Here is a 15,000-nt window from a genome sequence, read left to right on the forward strand (position 1 = left end):
TTTTCTAAAATGATCAATGTTTTATTTAAATGTATTTATATATGCTATGCTCCAATTGCTGTTCAGCACTTTGTAATTCCTGCTTTAAAAAGTGCTATACAAATAAAGTTATTATTATTATTATTTTACCTGTAGTCTTTCTGCCAGGATTTCAACCAGCAGCTGTTCCGGCAAGAGATGACTGAGATTGATTCCCACTTGGTTCAGAATCACACTCTGAGTTTGACCACCCTGCACATCAGACATTACATACAATTGGTTTATTTTAATCCGTCCAGAGTATTGTACATGTTCCCTGTTTTTGAGTGGTGCCAACCACTCCTATATCTGACTTTGTCCGTGTGCCCGTGTGTCCGTCCGTCCGTCCGTGTGTCCGTCCTTGACCAATCAGCACAGCTGATTAATTGGTCAAGCTTCACGTGACACGTGACAATATGTTGTCACGTGTCACGTGACAACATATTGTTGCTGATTGCAACACAAGGATGCAACCAGTTACACTTTAGAAGGCACCACTCTCTTCACACTGGGTGTGATTTTTTTCATTTATTTATTAGTTTTATTTTGTCATAAACAAAGCGCTAAGTAGAAAGCGCTAAGTACAGTAGAGTAAAAGGCTAAAAATACTTTTTACATTCTAATTTCATCCTGTGTTCTGATGGTGTGCAAATACTGTGTAGCAGCAGTTTAGTAAGCCAATAATAGTGGCACTTCTACAGTGGCTCTCTGAATCATACACTGTAGCCCTGTGTGAAAGTGCTGTAAACAACAGCCACCCCCAGAGGACTTGAACAGAACCTGAGAAACGGTGGTTACTGAGCCCCCAGTCTTCTTTGGAGCCCTGGAGTCAGCACTGTGTCTGCCGTCCTCTGTGTGTTTAGCTAACGCCTCAATGCTGAGGGTCCCCACAACAGGAGATCCGTCAGGAGCCGGAGCTGTGATGAGTGCAGCAGCAGGGACAGGAACAGTGGCCATTGTGTCTTGAGAAACCTGGGCTGTACACACACACACACACACACACACACACACACACACACACACACACACACACACACACACACACACACACACACACACACACACACACACACACACACACACACACACACACACACACACAGATCATCTAAAGGCTTCAGAAGCACAGCACATGCGTATACAAGATCACAATACAAACACAAAAACAAATCATTTTTTAAAAATTCAATGCAGACATTTTTTTGTCTCTGTTTGTGTCTCTCTTACCGGCCTCCTCTGCCTTCTTTTGAGCATGCTCTGTAACAGCACATTCGTAGAGCTGTCTGGCGTTCAGACTGGCCGGTGAGGTGCCACTGGTCAACGCCTCTGTGACCACAGCATCAACGCTCAGACACACCCCGCCATAGTGATGTGCCAGGGCTGCCGCTGTACTGCTCTTACCTGGGAACAGGAGAGGACCACCGCACACCCGTGTCATACTGGGATTATACTGTAGGCCAGTGGTTCTCAAACTTTTTGTCAAAATCTCAAGGCACACCTGCAGTAGCCGATCTACGAGCTCACAATGCGTTGTGAGCTTGAAGCTATTTTATTTATTTTTTAATTCTTTTTTTTTTAAGTCACCTCACTCACCTATAACCCAAAATAGGGCCGTCAGGTTGAAAGTGCTGTTGTTGTTCATTATTTTTGCGTATAGAATTTGCCTCTGTAATGGGAACTGAGTGTGCACAAAGTACTGATATAGCAAAGAAAATAAATTTAAAAAATAAAATAATCCACCAGTGTGCCTCAGCATACCGTTTGGGAACCACTGACATTTCCACTGACATTTCCAGCCATTCAGATTAGGTTCTTAGATACCATACACATTCATACATTCATACTAAACATCCCCTGCGTGCAATGACAGTTATGCCTGACCTAAGTAATACTATTGTGTCACGATCCTGTGCGCCGAGCGCTAACCCCACCTGTCAGAGGTGCCCCGTGCACAATGAGAGCGACGCCTCTGCGGTTGCGTGCCGCCAGACCCTCGGGCGACATGTCGAGGCCCATGTGACGTGCAATAGCTCTGGAGACAGGAGTTGTCTCAAGCTGTCCAAGACCATTCCCGCTCTCCTTTCTTGTCATCTCTGGATGGTTGAGAGACAGATATTGCAGATATGAGGGTTAAAATGAGAGGTACATTATCAGGAATAAAGCAAATACCTTTCATTCATGTTTAACATCAATTTTATGTGTGTGCATGTGTGTGACTGTGTGCGTCAATGTCAATTGTACAGAATAATACTGTTAAAAGTACAACTCAAAGCCACTTTCAAACATCAACACACAAAGAGCTTTGATGTCTTTCTTTCATTCAGATCAGTTTTCATTATTCCTGAGACATACCATAAGGTGCTCCTTCCGTAGAATCCAGAGACACCTTTTCCTTGCCCTGTGATTGGTCAGGGATCTGTTCCGGCCCCTGCTTCTCCTCCTGCCCATCCCTCTTTTCAGCACACATCTCTTCATTACAGAAGTTAGAGGTCACAAGCTCTACAGTACAGAGGTAGATCAGAAACACACAACTGTCCATGATTATTTCCTTTTTTTTGTAAAATAACTGATTGCAATTCATATCCCAGATAATTGCATTTTAAAAGGAAAGTAACAGTACACATTGTGTGTGTGTGTGTGTGTGTGTGTGTGTGTGTGTGTGTGTGTGTGTGTGTGTGTGTGTGTGTGTGTGTGTGTGTGTGTGTGTGTGTGTGTGTGTGTGTGTCACACGTGCGCATGCGTGCAAATGGAACCAAATGGAACCAAATGAACCCGTAATGAGCACTCAGGATTTGACAGTGTACCATGGTGTGCTGGTTGTGAATAGTGCTCTTTGAAGTGGTCCAGCATCTCTGGAGGAAGACCTTCTCCAGGACTCCTGGGAGGAAGCAGCAGGAGGTTCTTCTCATCATAACCCTTCATCACACGTAGGATCTGCATGGATAGAAACACCAGAGAGGGTTGGACAAGCGCCATTAGTCTGGACTTAGAATATGCAGGTATGTTTTTCTACTGTTACTATTATCATCTTTATTATTTTTGTCTCCGCCAGGCCGAAGGGCATGGCGAGAGAGTATGTTTTGACCGATGCAACACACAAACAACACACGAATCGGTACACAGTATCTCTATAGTCATGTGATCAACACGGATCTGTCCGATTTTCCATATTCCATCCTGATTGGCTAAGATTGGCTTCCAAAGTTTGCAGGATTGGTTAGTTTTGAACAAAATGCCTCAAATCATGAACACAGCATGCGATTTCCGTGAGATTTTCCACGTAGATTCCCACTTGGCCCAGGAAGAAATGCCGCTTGAAAACGTTCACATCAGCCTCATGGTGGCGCTATAACAGGCCGATTCACGTTTTTACCTATACCTGCACCGATCTGCGTGAAACTGCACGCACACTCCCTAGAGGCAAAGGAAAAATCATTGCCCTGCATTTTTCACATCTGCCTTTTAGAGCGCCACCAGGAGGCTGACTTTTGTAAAATAACTGTTTTCCTCTTACTCCTTCAGATTCTGTCCAAAAAACACGCAAATCGGTACACAGTATCTCTATAGTCATGTGATCAAGATGGATGTGTCCGATATTTTATATTCCATCCTACTTCCCTAACATTGGCTTAAAAAGTTTGCAGGATAGGTCCGTTTTGAACAAAATTCCTCAAATCATGAACGCAGTGTGCGATTTCCCTGAAATTTTGTACACACATTCCCACTAGGGCGAGGAAGAAATGCCCCCCTTTTCACATTGGCATGTTATAGCGCCACCAGCAGGTCTAATTTAGCAAACCACATTTTTGGAACTAAATCATGAATGCAGTGTCCGATTGCTGTGAAAAGCCTAAGAAGAAATGGAACCCTTTACACATTGGCCTATTATAGCGCCACCAGGAGGCCATAATAACCTACCTGACCTGGCGGAGACTTGTGCTCCGAGGAGCACTTTTTCTAGTTTTTATAATGTTCCAGTTCTAATTTTGTCTGCTCATTTCTTTGTGTCATCACTTCCATGTTCACTTGTTTAATCTGTATCCTGACTGAGTTCTCCATCCTGATTGGATACAATTGGTATCCCGACCTGAAAATACAATTTCTGTTTAATAAAGAGCTGGAGAGACATGGAGACTCCTGTTACTGAACAAACACTCCATGGCAATGAGTACTATCAGAAGAGCTATTTAACACTGTAGCAATTGAATTGAAGGAGTTAAAGGGATTGTAGGCAAGTTCAGAGATAAAAAAAAGAAAAAAACTGTTGTCAAACACCGCCCCTCCAGCAGTTTGTTTCCCCGACCACCTTCTAAACGGGCCATGCCGAAAATAGGTTGCTTTATTCGGATACAATGCGTGTCACTGCCCGCCCCTGCCGGTTCTCTGAATTTTTATTTTTAAATAGGCTCTGTCATGATAAATGATGATCATGTCCTAATGGAAGGTTGTGCCATGCCTTCGATTGCCTTATATGTCATCACCAGTACTTTGAATTGGATGCGACAATCTTACCCGTCTATCGCTCACACACGTAAGTCATTCTGGTCAAGAGACTCTGTGCCAAATGACCGAATTGTATAAACAAAGTGAGTTTTGCATCACTACCCAAATTAAATCTCCATGTTGTCTTTTTTTGTTTTTGTAACAAAGGCCTGCCAGCACAAGGACATTAGAATGAAGGTCTTGTTAACATTTGTTGACCAAATACATTCAAATCCCTCCATTCGTATTATTTTGATTTACCCAACCCAAGCATCATGGACACAGGACAATTTTGAATGACACACCCAAGTGTAACAAGTGTAACACGTGCAGGGGTGGAATGAAGTACACACATACGTACGGGCAAATTGTCTCAACCCCAAACAGCTTATTCTGCTGTTGCTATTGTTTGGTGGATTGGATGATGGAAAAAAAAACATCTTCACAAATATACAGAAAAGTAAAAAAGTATGCTGCATTGAAACGACATTTATAGCTACAATATATACTAAGTTACTTATGTATTATGTAACTCATTAGTATCAACTACTCATCGGATGTCAAGGTACATCAAGGTGGGTGTGTCCAGGTGAGTAGCTGTCATAAGAACAGTGTGACAGCCTGCTCCTCACCAGACAACTAACCACATCTTTATCCTGCTCTGTGAGTCCTGCTTCAGTTAGACAACCAGGTCACACAGATGACTCAGCTACAGAGTGGATATTATGACAACAACTGAACTCTGCCCTGCACTCTTCTCTACTTGAACTGAAGAAACAACTTGTGAAAATGGTGAAGAGGAGCCCATTTAAGACCCCCATCTCCCTCTCCCTCTTCCTCATCATCATTGCTGCTCTTCAATTGGAGGCGTATGAACCGATAAAAACGTTTCACTATGTGGAAGAGAGGAAAAGCTGGTCTGATGCTCAACAGCACTGCAAGGAGAAGTTCACTGACTTGGCTTCTGTTAGGGGTCACAGACCAGACCTGCTGAATGAGTTGGCGAAGGTCAAAGCCGAAAGTGTGTGGCTCGGTCTGTACAGAGACCCTGGGAACGTGTGGAGGTGGACCGAAGAAAGGTTAGTCTTGTAACCACTTTCAGCCTGATATCAGCCTGATATCCCATTTAAAGGTGACATAAAAAATAAAAATAAACAATTTTCAAACATTTTAAAGTATAAGATATGGAAATATGGTTAAAGCTAATTGTTACATTATCATGAAAAACATACATTTCTACAAACAAGTATTTGCTTGTGTAGTGACACTCCTGAATGTCAGATAGTCAGAGCAGAGTATTTTACAGAGGAGACGCTTCAAGTGACACAAACTGGGCAACTGGAAATGAGGCTGAAATGAGGAATTGTACCCGTGTGATGTACTCTGATCGTATGTGGTACAATATTAAATGTTCTGAGTCATGTAGTTTCTACTGCTCTGATGGGGACAATGTCGTATATGAGTCTAAAAGGTTGTCCTGGCTTGATGCCCAGGAGAGCTGTAACAAGTTGTCCATGGTCTTAGCCACTGTCACGCAAAGCAACCACCATGAGTTCAATAGAAAAGGCTGGATTGGACTGCATATACCCCCTAACACACCTGGAAGTGACACATCTAAAGACATCTGGCAATGGACTGGAGAGGACTCTGACTATAGGAATTGGGCTCCGGGACAGCCGTACCTTGAGAGCTGTGGCTCCCTGTACATTGACATTAACACGTGGTACAGTAACAGTTCACCTTGCTCTGATAAACGTCAATTCATCTGTTTCGTTGACAACCTGATCCTGGTGAAGGAGAACAAGACATGGGAGGAGGCTCTGGATCACTGCAGGGCCATCGGCAGCGTTGACCCCACCCAACATAATCATTACCGTGACCACCAGTATGACCTGGTGAGCCTGCAGTCTGAGGACGACCACCGCTACGCCAGGGACAAGATCCAGGAGGCCACGACCAATGAGGTTTGAGGATTTGGTTTGAGGGATCATATTGTGGCTAGAGAGAGAGGGTATGTTTTTCCAAAAACGTTTGTCGAAATGAATGCAGGAAACAGTTTTTTTTTTCTTGCTTTCTTTTATTTTGATGATAATTTGTTGAAACCGTCATACTTTGTTATAAGTCTTAATTGTCTTATGTTGGATTTGTGACCACACCCCACATTGAGTTGAATTTATTGTATGTAACCCTAACACTAGCCCTAATATTAACACTAATCCTAACCCAATGGTAATTTCAACACTAACATTAACAGTAATCTTGGCAATAAAGTTTGTTTCATTCAGAGTCTAAAATAATGTTTAAATAAATGACATAAAGTCAGCATATACTGTAACATAAGCTTGGAAAGTAATAGTACGGTTGACTAAATCTAATCTGAGTCCTAATTAAAGCACAGTAACACTTGTGGGAAAATGTTTGACCTCCTTTGCTATCCATGTTGTCCCCAGGCGTGGACAGCTCTGCGTTTCCTGGCGGGCGAATGGCTCTGGGTGGACGGGGAACCACAGCAGTACCAGAACCTGCCACTCTGTCCGGCCTGGGGGAGGCGCTGTGGAACCCTACCCAAAGACCACACCACCCAGTGGGAGACCAGGGACTGCATGGAGAGAAGGAACTTCCTCTGCATCAAATCCCCAGCAAAACAGACAGAGGGCTAGTAGCCAGAAATTGTCAGGAATTTGTGGTCATTGTCTCCACCAGGCCGAAAGGCATGGTATGGCGAGAGAGTATGTTTTACCCCCTGTCCGTCCGTCTGTCCGTCTGTCTGTCCGTCTGTGGACAGCTAATCTCCCACACCGTTGGCTTGATCACAGCGAAACTGTGCACACACTCCCTGGATGCCAATTCAGAACCTCTGCCCCAATTATTTTTACATGGCCCTGTTATAGCGCCACCAGGAGGCCGCTTTTTGCAAAACACATTTTTTCACAGTATTCCTAGAGATTTTGTCCAAACATCACGCAAATCGGTACACAGTATCTCTATAGTCATTACACAATACAGGTCTTTCAGATTTTTCATATTCCATCCTGATTGGCTAAAATGGCTTCCAAAGTTTGCAGGAGGGCTCCCAAAGTTTGCATTCCCACTATGCCAAAGTTTGCAGGAGGGCTCCCAAAGTTTGCATTCCCACTATGCCGAGGAAGAAATGCCACTTGAGATTTTTCTAATCAGCCTCATGGTGGCGCTATAACAGCCCGATTCGTGTTTTTACCTATAACTGCACCAATCTGTGTAAAACTTTGTATGCGCACTACCTAGAGGTCAAGGAAAAACCTTTGCCCTGCATTTTTCACATGTGCCTTTTATAGCGCCACCAGGAGGCCGACTTATGTAAAATATATTTCTTTACATTACTCCTTCCGATTTTATCCAAATTTCACGCAAATCGGTACACATGATCTCTAGTCATGTGATCAAGACGGATCTGTTTAATGAGAAGAAATGGCACCCTTTTCACATTGGCCTATTATAGCTACTATTTCTTTATTTTTAAGAAGACAGGAAGGGAGTTAGTTACCTTTTCCTCCTCCAGGTATTGTGTGTCAAACTCCAGAGAGTAGAAGTCAATGGGGAAGGCGCAGGGGTTCCTGACGGTGACCTCTGCCTTGTCCCCAGCACTGAGGGGCAGACAAGGCCCCAGCCCCAGCACGTCGGGACACCACTCCAACCTGGGCTCCTCACCATGCCCCTGGGCCATGATCACCACCCGCTGGCTGCTCTGAGCCACACACACCACTAGCTGCTTGCTGTAGGCACGCTGCACACGCGCACGCACACGCACACGCACACACACACACACACACACACACACACACACACACACACACACACACACACACACACACACACTTTACAGAAGCTGATCCCATCCAAGAAATCACATGGCAACAGTGAGGGAGCTAACCAGGGTCCAATGTGTAAAACAAAACAGAAGGGGGGACAATGTCTTAACCATTTAAGCCAGACAGTAATACGTACCTCGACGAAGTGTATTTGTTGTATGAAACACTTTACATCGCAAGGCATTGTGAGCTTGTAGATCTGCTATTTCTGCCATTTTTGGAAAGATAAATATCTAAGCTAAGTGGAAATGGAGTTAACCATCGGTATTTTACATGTACACAGTGCTGTAACATACTGGCTCTTCCTAATCCTTACCCCCTCTGCAGGGCTGAACTTGACCTGAACGTTGACTCTGTCTTTGGGGTAGAGCAGTCCGGAGGAAGGTATCATCTCAAACACCACCGGGGGGGGACACTGCTCCAGCAAGGCTTTTTTACGCAGGTGGAGAGGCAGGAACTTGTCAGGCTGAATGAAATGATGGGCACAAGGCACAGAAGACTATCTCACATACTTCTTTAGCGTGTGTCTTACAGTACGTCTATACTGTATCAATGAATTAAGAGATGTAAATGTGTTATATTCTTTTAATATTATTTTTTTCTGTGAACTACATAAAGGGATACAACAGCTCTTTTGCTATGAATGACCAATCAAAGACGTTTTTACAAAGCTGTCGATCTAAAATACATTTAGTGTTTATCTGGCCAAGTAAGGCTAGGAGGAAAGAACGTGACAGTCATTTTCAATACCAATGTGTTCAAAATAGAAACTTCACACAACACCATACTATGTGGAGTTTCTATTTCGATATATATATATATATATATATATATATATTTTTTTTTTTTTTTTTTTTTTTTTTTTTTTGCATTCATTGGATTTTTTGGGGTGTGCAGATTTCCTGTATTACTGCCGAATACCAATTCTGCAACTATAATTTGGGGACCTGTTTCAACCTTGAAATCTTGTTTCAACTCAAAATTGAAATCGGCTGTGTGGTTAGTACCGTCTTGTTACTAACTCATTAACCTGAACTCAGTGGTGATGTCAGTACCTTCAAGGATGCTAACTCATAAACATGAACTCAGTGGTGTGGTTGGTACCTTTTTGGTTACTATGAACCTGAACTCAGACTCAGCAGTGTGGTTAGTACCTTCTTGCGAGGTTTCTTCTCCTCAGTAATACTCCAGTGACAGGGCACAGCCTCATGGTTGAACAGTTGTATTGTTATCACCTGATGGTAGAGGGTAAATAAAATGGGTTTTTACCATGATCCAGATGAATACTCATTTCAGTTTGACTATGGCAGGATGCATTACCCCAGGTACCCCGCCATGCACCCCCAGATACCATGGGTACCTGGGGCAGAAAGCTCATAACAAGAGTCAATTGCAACTGCAGATTAAGCTGTTTGGCATTGGCAGAAAAGATTTGTCACATTACCCACAAAAGCATGTTCCTTACAAATGGGGCAGCATTTAAAAGGGAACTAAAAAGGCTTTCCAAAGGTATAAGAGTTGTTGCCAAGAAGCATTGTTGCAATAGAGAAATAATCTACCAAACACAAATTTCCAAACTTTTGTGCTATGCTAGTTTTTTATTTAATTATTATAATTACTAGAGGTCCGGGCGCTTTAATTATTATTATTATTTCACCTGACACATGCCACATTGCACTCTGTCAAACAGTAGTTGATCTGTCAAAACGGTAAGGACTGGCATGGTTACCACTGCACACAGGCGCACCTGCACAGTAGGACCTCCTGTCACCTGTCAATCAAAAATAAATCCATTATTCAGAATTAAAATGCAATACAAGTTTTGATTATAATTGATTGTATCAGTTATCAGTTTCATCAACTACATTTGATTCTTCCCTATGTGCAAAACTGTGCCTTTACAAGAACACTCCATGTTACTTCATATGTTTGTTAGGTAGAGAGTGACTGTTATGTGGGAGTGCACGTGTGAATGTGTATGTGCAATAGAGGATATGCGTGTGACATCATCATCAAACCAGGAAGTTATGCAGGAATGCCTACTGAGTGTCAAAAAAATACTTTGTGGCCTTGACAGCCCATGCATCCAAACAGAAAAGTCATATCTGATTGCATTAAACAACATTAAACAATGTTAAACTCATTTTGCATGTTTCTTTGCCACTCGATTTGCCACTCGATGTGCCATTCACTTTAAGCATGCGCATATCCTCTATTGTGCATGTACCTGTATGGGCATGATAACACTGACGCCACCCATCTCCAAGTTGGCTCCTCTGGGATCAAACTTAACAGTGAACGTCTGTGTCTCACAGTGGGGCAAGTTCCTCACTCTCTCAAAGTCTGAACTGAAACCTTATGAGGAAAATAGTAAAATGTTTCATTTACAAAGAGTGGAAAGACAATGCAGGAGTGAAATGAATACCCACAACAATCAAAAAGAAAGAAACCAGTTGAGAAAAACAAGTTGTCTTTGTGTGTTTATGGCAGTATGCAGCCTTACTGTCTGTAATGGGAGGCACTTGCAGGCCTGTTCCCTTGAATTGGAATTACCCTTTGTTTTTCTCTCTCCCTACCTTTAAGTAGTTTCTCTGAGCATTCATCAAAATTAGGTCAAGACGGATTGGATGTTAGAAAACTAACGAGCCAATCAGAGCTCCTAGTTGTTGAACAGTCATGAGTAATGACTGTCTTTGTGCTGGTGATTAGCCACAACAGAATTTCACCCAGATAATGTCTCCAACAAAGTCCGCAATACGACTACAGTAAATCACAAAGGCAGTTTTAATAGCATTGTCTGTCTGGTTCAAAGGTACAGTTGTTACCTGTGCCAGCTAGAGATTTGTGGTTTGCACGGAAAGACACGGCTACAGGTCCAGTGTTGATGATCTTAACCGCGTGAGTGAGGACTTCACCGTGAATGACGTAGCCAAAGTCCAGCACATACTCTGGCAGCAGGAACCTGGACAGAACTGGGAGTTTATATACACAGTGACATCCAACATGCAGTATCCATTGATCATTTGCAACCATTCTAGCGGTGTGTGTGTGTGTGTGTGTGTGTGTGTGTGTGTGTGTGTGTGTGTGTGTGTGTGTGTGTGTGTGTGTGTGTGTGTGTGTGTGTGTGTGTGTGTGTGTGTGTGTGTGTGTGTGTGTGTGTGTGTGTGCTCCACTGCCATGTGGAACAAGAGCAGAGAGAGTACAGTGAGCCAATAATCTTTGGGAACAGTTTTCCTAGGTGGGGAACGGATAGAGAGAAACCTGGGGCCTGTACTATGAAGCTGGATTTGGGGTTTAGCAAGGTAACTTCAGCTTCAATGGAGGTTCACTTCTTACCAGGGAACATCACCTTCGTAATTATGCTGTAGTTATGTTCAACACATCTAAAAGTACCACCTCCTGACAAATCAATTCTCTTGGAATCCCGGAGCTTGGTGCACACGTAGATTGCAAAAAAAACTTTTTTTTAATTTTTCATGAGGTATACATTCTTGTCAGACAGAGTGAGTTACTGTATTATTAGTGTCAGCTTTTGAGCCCTGATTGATGTCAAAGCAATATCAAAGCCATTTCATTGTGCTTTTGTATACCCATATCATCCTAATGTAAGATATGAAATAATAGCCTAACGGGAGCGCTTTCTCTGTGTATCATCTTCTGTAACTACATGTGAAATATTTTTTTTGTCCAAGCTTCTCACAAATTGCAGTAACTGTAAATAGGTGGGACCAGTGCCACGTGCCCCTCTATCATCTCCCCCAACTAGAGCTTGGGGAGCCGTCCACTGTGCTGGATTGGCTTGGCTTGGCTGTTTCCCCTTAGTTTGCCACTGTGCGTGTGTGCGTTCGAGCGTGCGTGCGTGCTGTAGTTGTTCTGAGACCTGCTGAGCTTGCGCCACCTGCTGTTGGAACTTGGCATATTCCCTAGCTCCAGTAGACTGTTTGTGATGGTGGCAGCATTCTCTTTGACCAGCAGTCTATCAATTTCCTGATGCAACAGTTCTTCATACTAAAGAGAGCAATGTATAGAGAGAAAAGAGAAAGGGTGAGAGGGGCTGGCATAAGCCGAGTTGCTAAAGCCAAATTCAATGCTTTCAATGCTTTAAAAGCTAAAAACAATTGTTCAAAAGCCAACGTTCATTTGAAGATCAGTTAAAACTCCTAGCGAGAGAGAAGAGATATAAGTGAATTTAACTGAAAGTGATTATGAGAGAACCACAAAGTGAGGAAGACAGAGGAACTGAGCAACCATGAAAAACATACAATAGTTAATGAGAGGACACAAAGAACAAGCAAGAGCTTTCAGCTTGCTGCTCTGTGTAACAGCAGAGTGGAAACAGAAGGCCGTATACCTACAGTAGGAGACTCGAGGATGTTCTTGGAAGAACACAAAAGCAAAAACAAATCAGTAATTAATGAGTACATAATATACAGTATAATGAGAATAGCAGAAAAAAATTGTATTCATATTTAGGATTTGTGTGGAAGTCTCAGATACAAGCCCAAGCTCATCCTTACTGATTTAATTCCATATTTTCATTAGATGTAGGTAGATTAGCGTCAATCCGCACATCTCATTTTCAGAGTGATATTTAGTCATTTTGTTATGCTCGCTAACGTGACCAAGTGGTCTGCACAGAGTTTACTATAGTTCCGGTGTTATTGACGTGACCTCAGTTTACTATGAAGAGCCCCGGTGGACAGACGGTATGTAGAATATGAGCCAACTTTACACAACATTACTTATTCCTAACATATATATTATAGTTTGTGTAGGTACATTTCATGTCAGTACTTCTTGTTATGTTTTTATTGCAGGTTTATAACCTAGCGTTGAAACAACTAGAGAAGTGTTTAGATAGGGTGTGAATGTTTGTGTGTGAAATAAACCCATAAAAGACACGTGTTTGAGTTGTATCCTCTGGCCGGTGGCTCGACAACCTTTACGAAGGGAGATCTAAGCAGTTACAGAAGGTGTGCTTTGTTAGATAATCGTACACTTACATTGTGTGCTGGTTACTGAGAGTAGAGGTCAGTGGCGTAATTTGCATATAGGGTTGGTGGGTTACTGTACGTGAACCCAATCCTTTTTTTTCATTTAATTTATGTTTTTAATACATAAAAATAGCTGCCCATATTACATACATACGTATACAGTAAATATACAGTATATTCTATTGTATTTTTTTTTGTCATTTTCAATATAATATGTGTAGGATTATATCCCCATCAATATAAATATTATTTCCGCAATCTGCATTGATGAGAAGCGCATTCCAGCTACCATACTGTACCTTCCACCTGGAAATAACAGCGATTTTATTCACCTTGTTTACAAGTCAAATATGGGGAAACAAATATAATCAGGAGCTCAAAAACTTAAAGGGAGGTATACAAGCGCTATCCGTGTAACAGCTGCAACGTGTGCATCTTTAAGCAAGCATTTTAAAACACTGAGGAAAAAGACACGGAAAGTGATGAGGGCAGCGATTGTGTAATTGAGCAAGACCCGCGACTCTAGTTCAAACTAGCGGACCACAGGAGTTATCATCAAAAGATTGTGAACAAAACCAACAACCTCCTGTTGCTCCCAAGTTGGGAGTTCGACCAAAATCAAAGCTATTGAAGAGGTGGAGGTCAGGGATCAAGAAGGATTTAGCTGTAGCAGCAGTCATTCTTATAATGACATTGACACCTTTACCGGTGATGACGAGGATTTCCAGTGTTTCCAATTCACCTAACCCTATCCATCAGATCTAAAGTAGGTCATTTTTGCGACCAAACGATCATGTATGATGCAAGAACATAATGAAGTTGACCTAAGTTTCTCCGCTGCATTTAAAATACATTCTCGTTATTATATTAAGCCTTAAAATGTAAAAATGTGCACAGTTGTGGCTGAGAGTTTCCTTAATTTTAGACTAGTATCTTAGTCGGTTACATATAGCCTAAATGTTGTTTAGACCAGTGAAATGAGTTGCTGCATACATCCATAACAGGGGCCCCTTTGATACAAAAACCCAAGGGGAAAAAGTCACTGGTAGAGGTGTAATCATAGTGCTGTATGCAGAGAAACCAGCTCAGTGGTCTTCTCCCTGGCCGAGTCATAGCAAAGACTATAATATTGGTACCCAATGCCTCCATGCATGGCACTCAGAGTCAAGGTTACTTTGGAGTGGGTCCCTGCAACATACAGTACTAGCGTCATGTCCAGGCAGTTCTTGTACATCAAGCTGCCTCATGTTCAGGAAACAGGAGATAGGCTCCTGATCTATGAGCCACATTGGTGACCCATAGATCATTGGTTCCCAAGGCTACTTAATTACTTGCATACCGACTTTATAGTCACACACCATTATTTGAACATTTTACAGAAAAATACACTTGCCTGACAGCAATTCAATACGAGGGGAATTCTCTACGGAATAACACCTGCTATGGGACCCACAAAACCCATTAAAATCCCATCATATCACATCAAAAGGGCTTGGATGTGGATTTTTTTTTTGTTATGTTATAGTGTTATTTTGCTATACTGACGGTGGGGATGTAGCCTTCATCCATGGCTCCAGCAGTGAAGTGTCTGCTCACAGCCTCCTCTCTCTCTCTGTCTGCTTCCACAGCAGCCCTGGCCTGCTGTACCACAGCATTGT

At 42.5% G+C, this 15,000-nt stretch overlaps 2 protein-coding genes across 2 annotated transcripts in view; one reads left to right on the top strand and one right to left on the bottom strand.

The window, feature by feature from the left end:
* hydin (HYDIN axonemal central pair apparatus protein) overlaps window positions 1-15,000 on the bottom strand; it is a gene marked incomplete at its 5' end in the record, with an annotated part of 121,146 nt that overhangs the window by 40,112 nt on the left and 66,034 nt on the right. Inside the window, 15 exons of the mRNA XM_084059512.1 lie at window positions 130-231; window positions 817-935; window positions 1,246-1,419; window positions 1,950-2,111; window positions 2,371-2,517; window positions 2,823-2,952; window positions 8,024-8,263; window positions 8,665-8,814; window positions 9,503-9,583; window positions 10,006-10,119; window positions 10,576-10,703; window positions 11,174-11,310; window positions 12,229-12,356; window positions 12,704-12,724; window positions 14,888-15,000. The exon at window positions 14,888-15,000 is cut by the window's right edge and continues 12 nt beyond it. Coding sequence (XP_083915638.1) covers window positions 130-231; window positions 817-935; window positions 1,246-1,419; window positions 1,950-2,111; window positions 2,371-2,517; window positions 2,823-2,952; window positions 8,024-8,263; window positions 8,665-8,814; window positions 9,503-9,583; window positions 10,006-10,119; window positions 10,576-10,703; window positions 11,174-11,310; window positions 12,229-12,356; window positions 12,704-12,724; window positions 14,888-15,000 — 1,946 coding nt within the window. The remainder of the gene's footprint in view (window positions 1-129; window positions 232-816; window positions 936-1,245; window positions 1,420-1,949; window positions 2,112-2,370; window positions 2,518-2,822; window positions 2,953-8,023; window positions 8,264-8,664; window positions 8,815-9,502; window positions 9,584-10,005; window positions 10,120-10,575; window positions 10,704-11,173; window positions 11,311-12,228; window positions 12,357-12,703; window positions 12,725-14,887) is intronic.
* Window positions 5,290-7,160, top strand: LOC311047873 (macrophage mannose receptor 1-like; the record flags this gene model as incomplete). The annotated part of the gene is made up of 3 exons (XM_084060822.1): window positions 5,290-5,579; window positions 5,807-6,464; window positions 6,951-7,160. 3 exons carry the CDS (start codon window positions 5,290-5,292, stop codon window positions 7,158-7,160), a joined length of 1,158 nt encoding a protein of 385 aa, XP_083916948.1.

This window comes from Gymnoscopelus microlampas, assembly GCF_963454915.1.
Source record: "Gymnoscopelus microlampas genome assembly, chromosome: 6".
Lineage (NCBI taxonomy): Eukaryota > Metazoa > Chordata > Actinopteri > Myctophiformes > Myctophidae > Gymnoscopelus > Gymnoscopelus microlampas.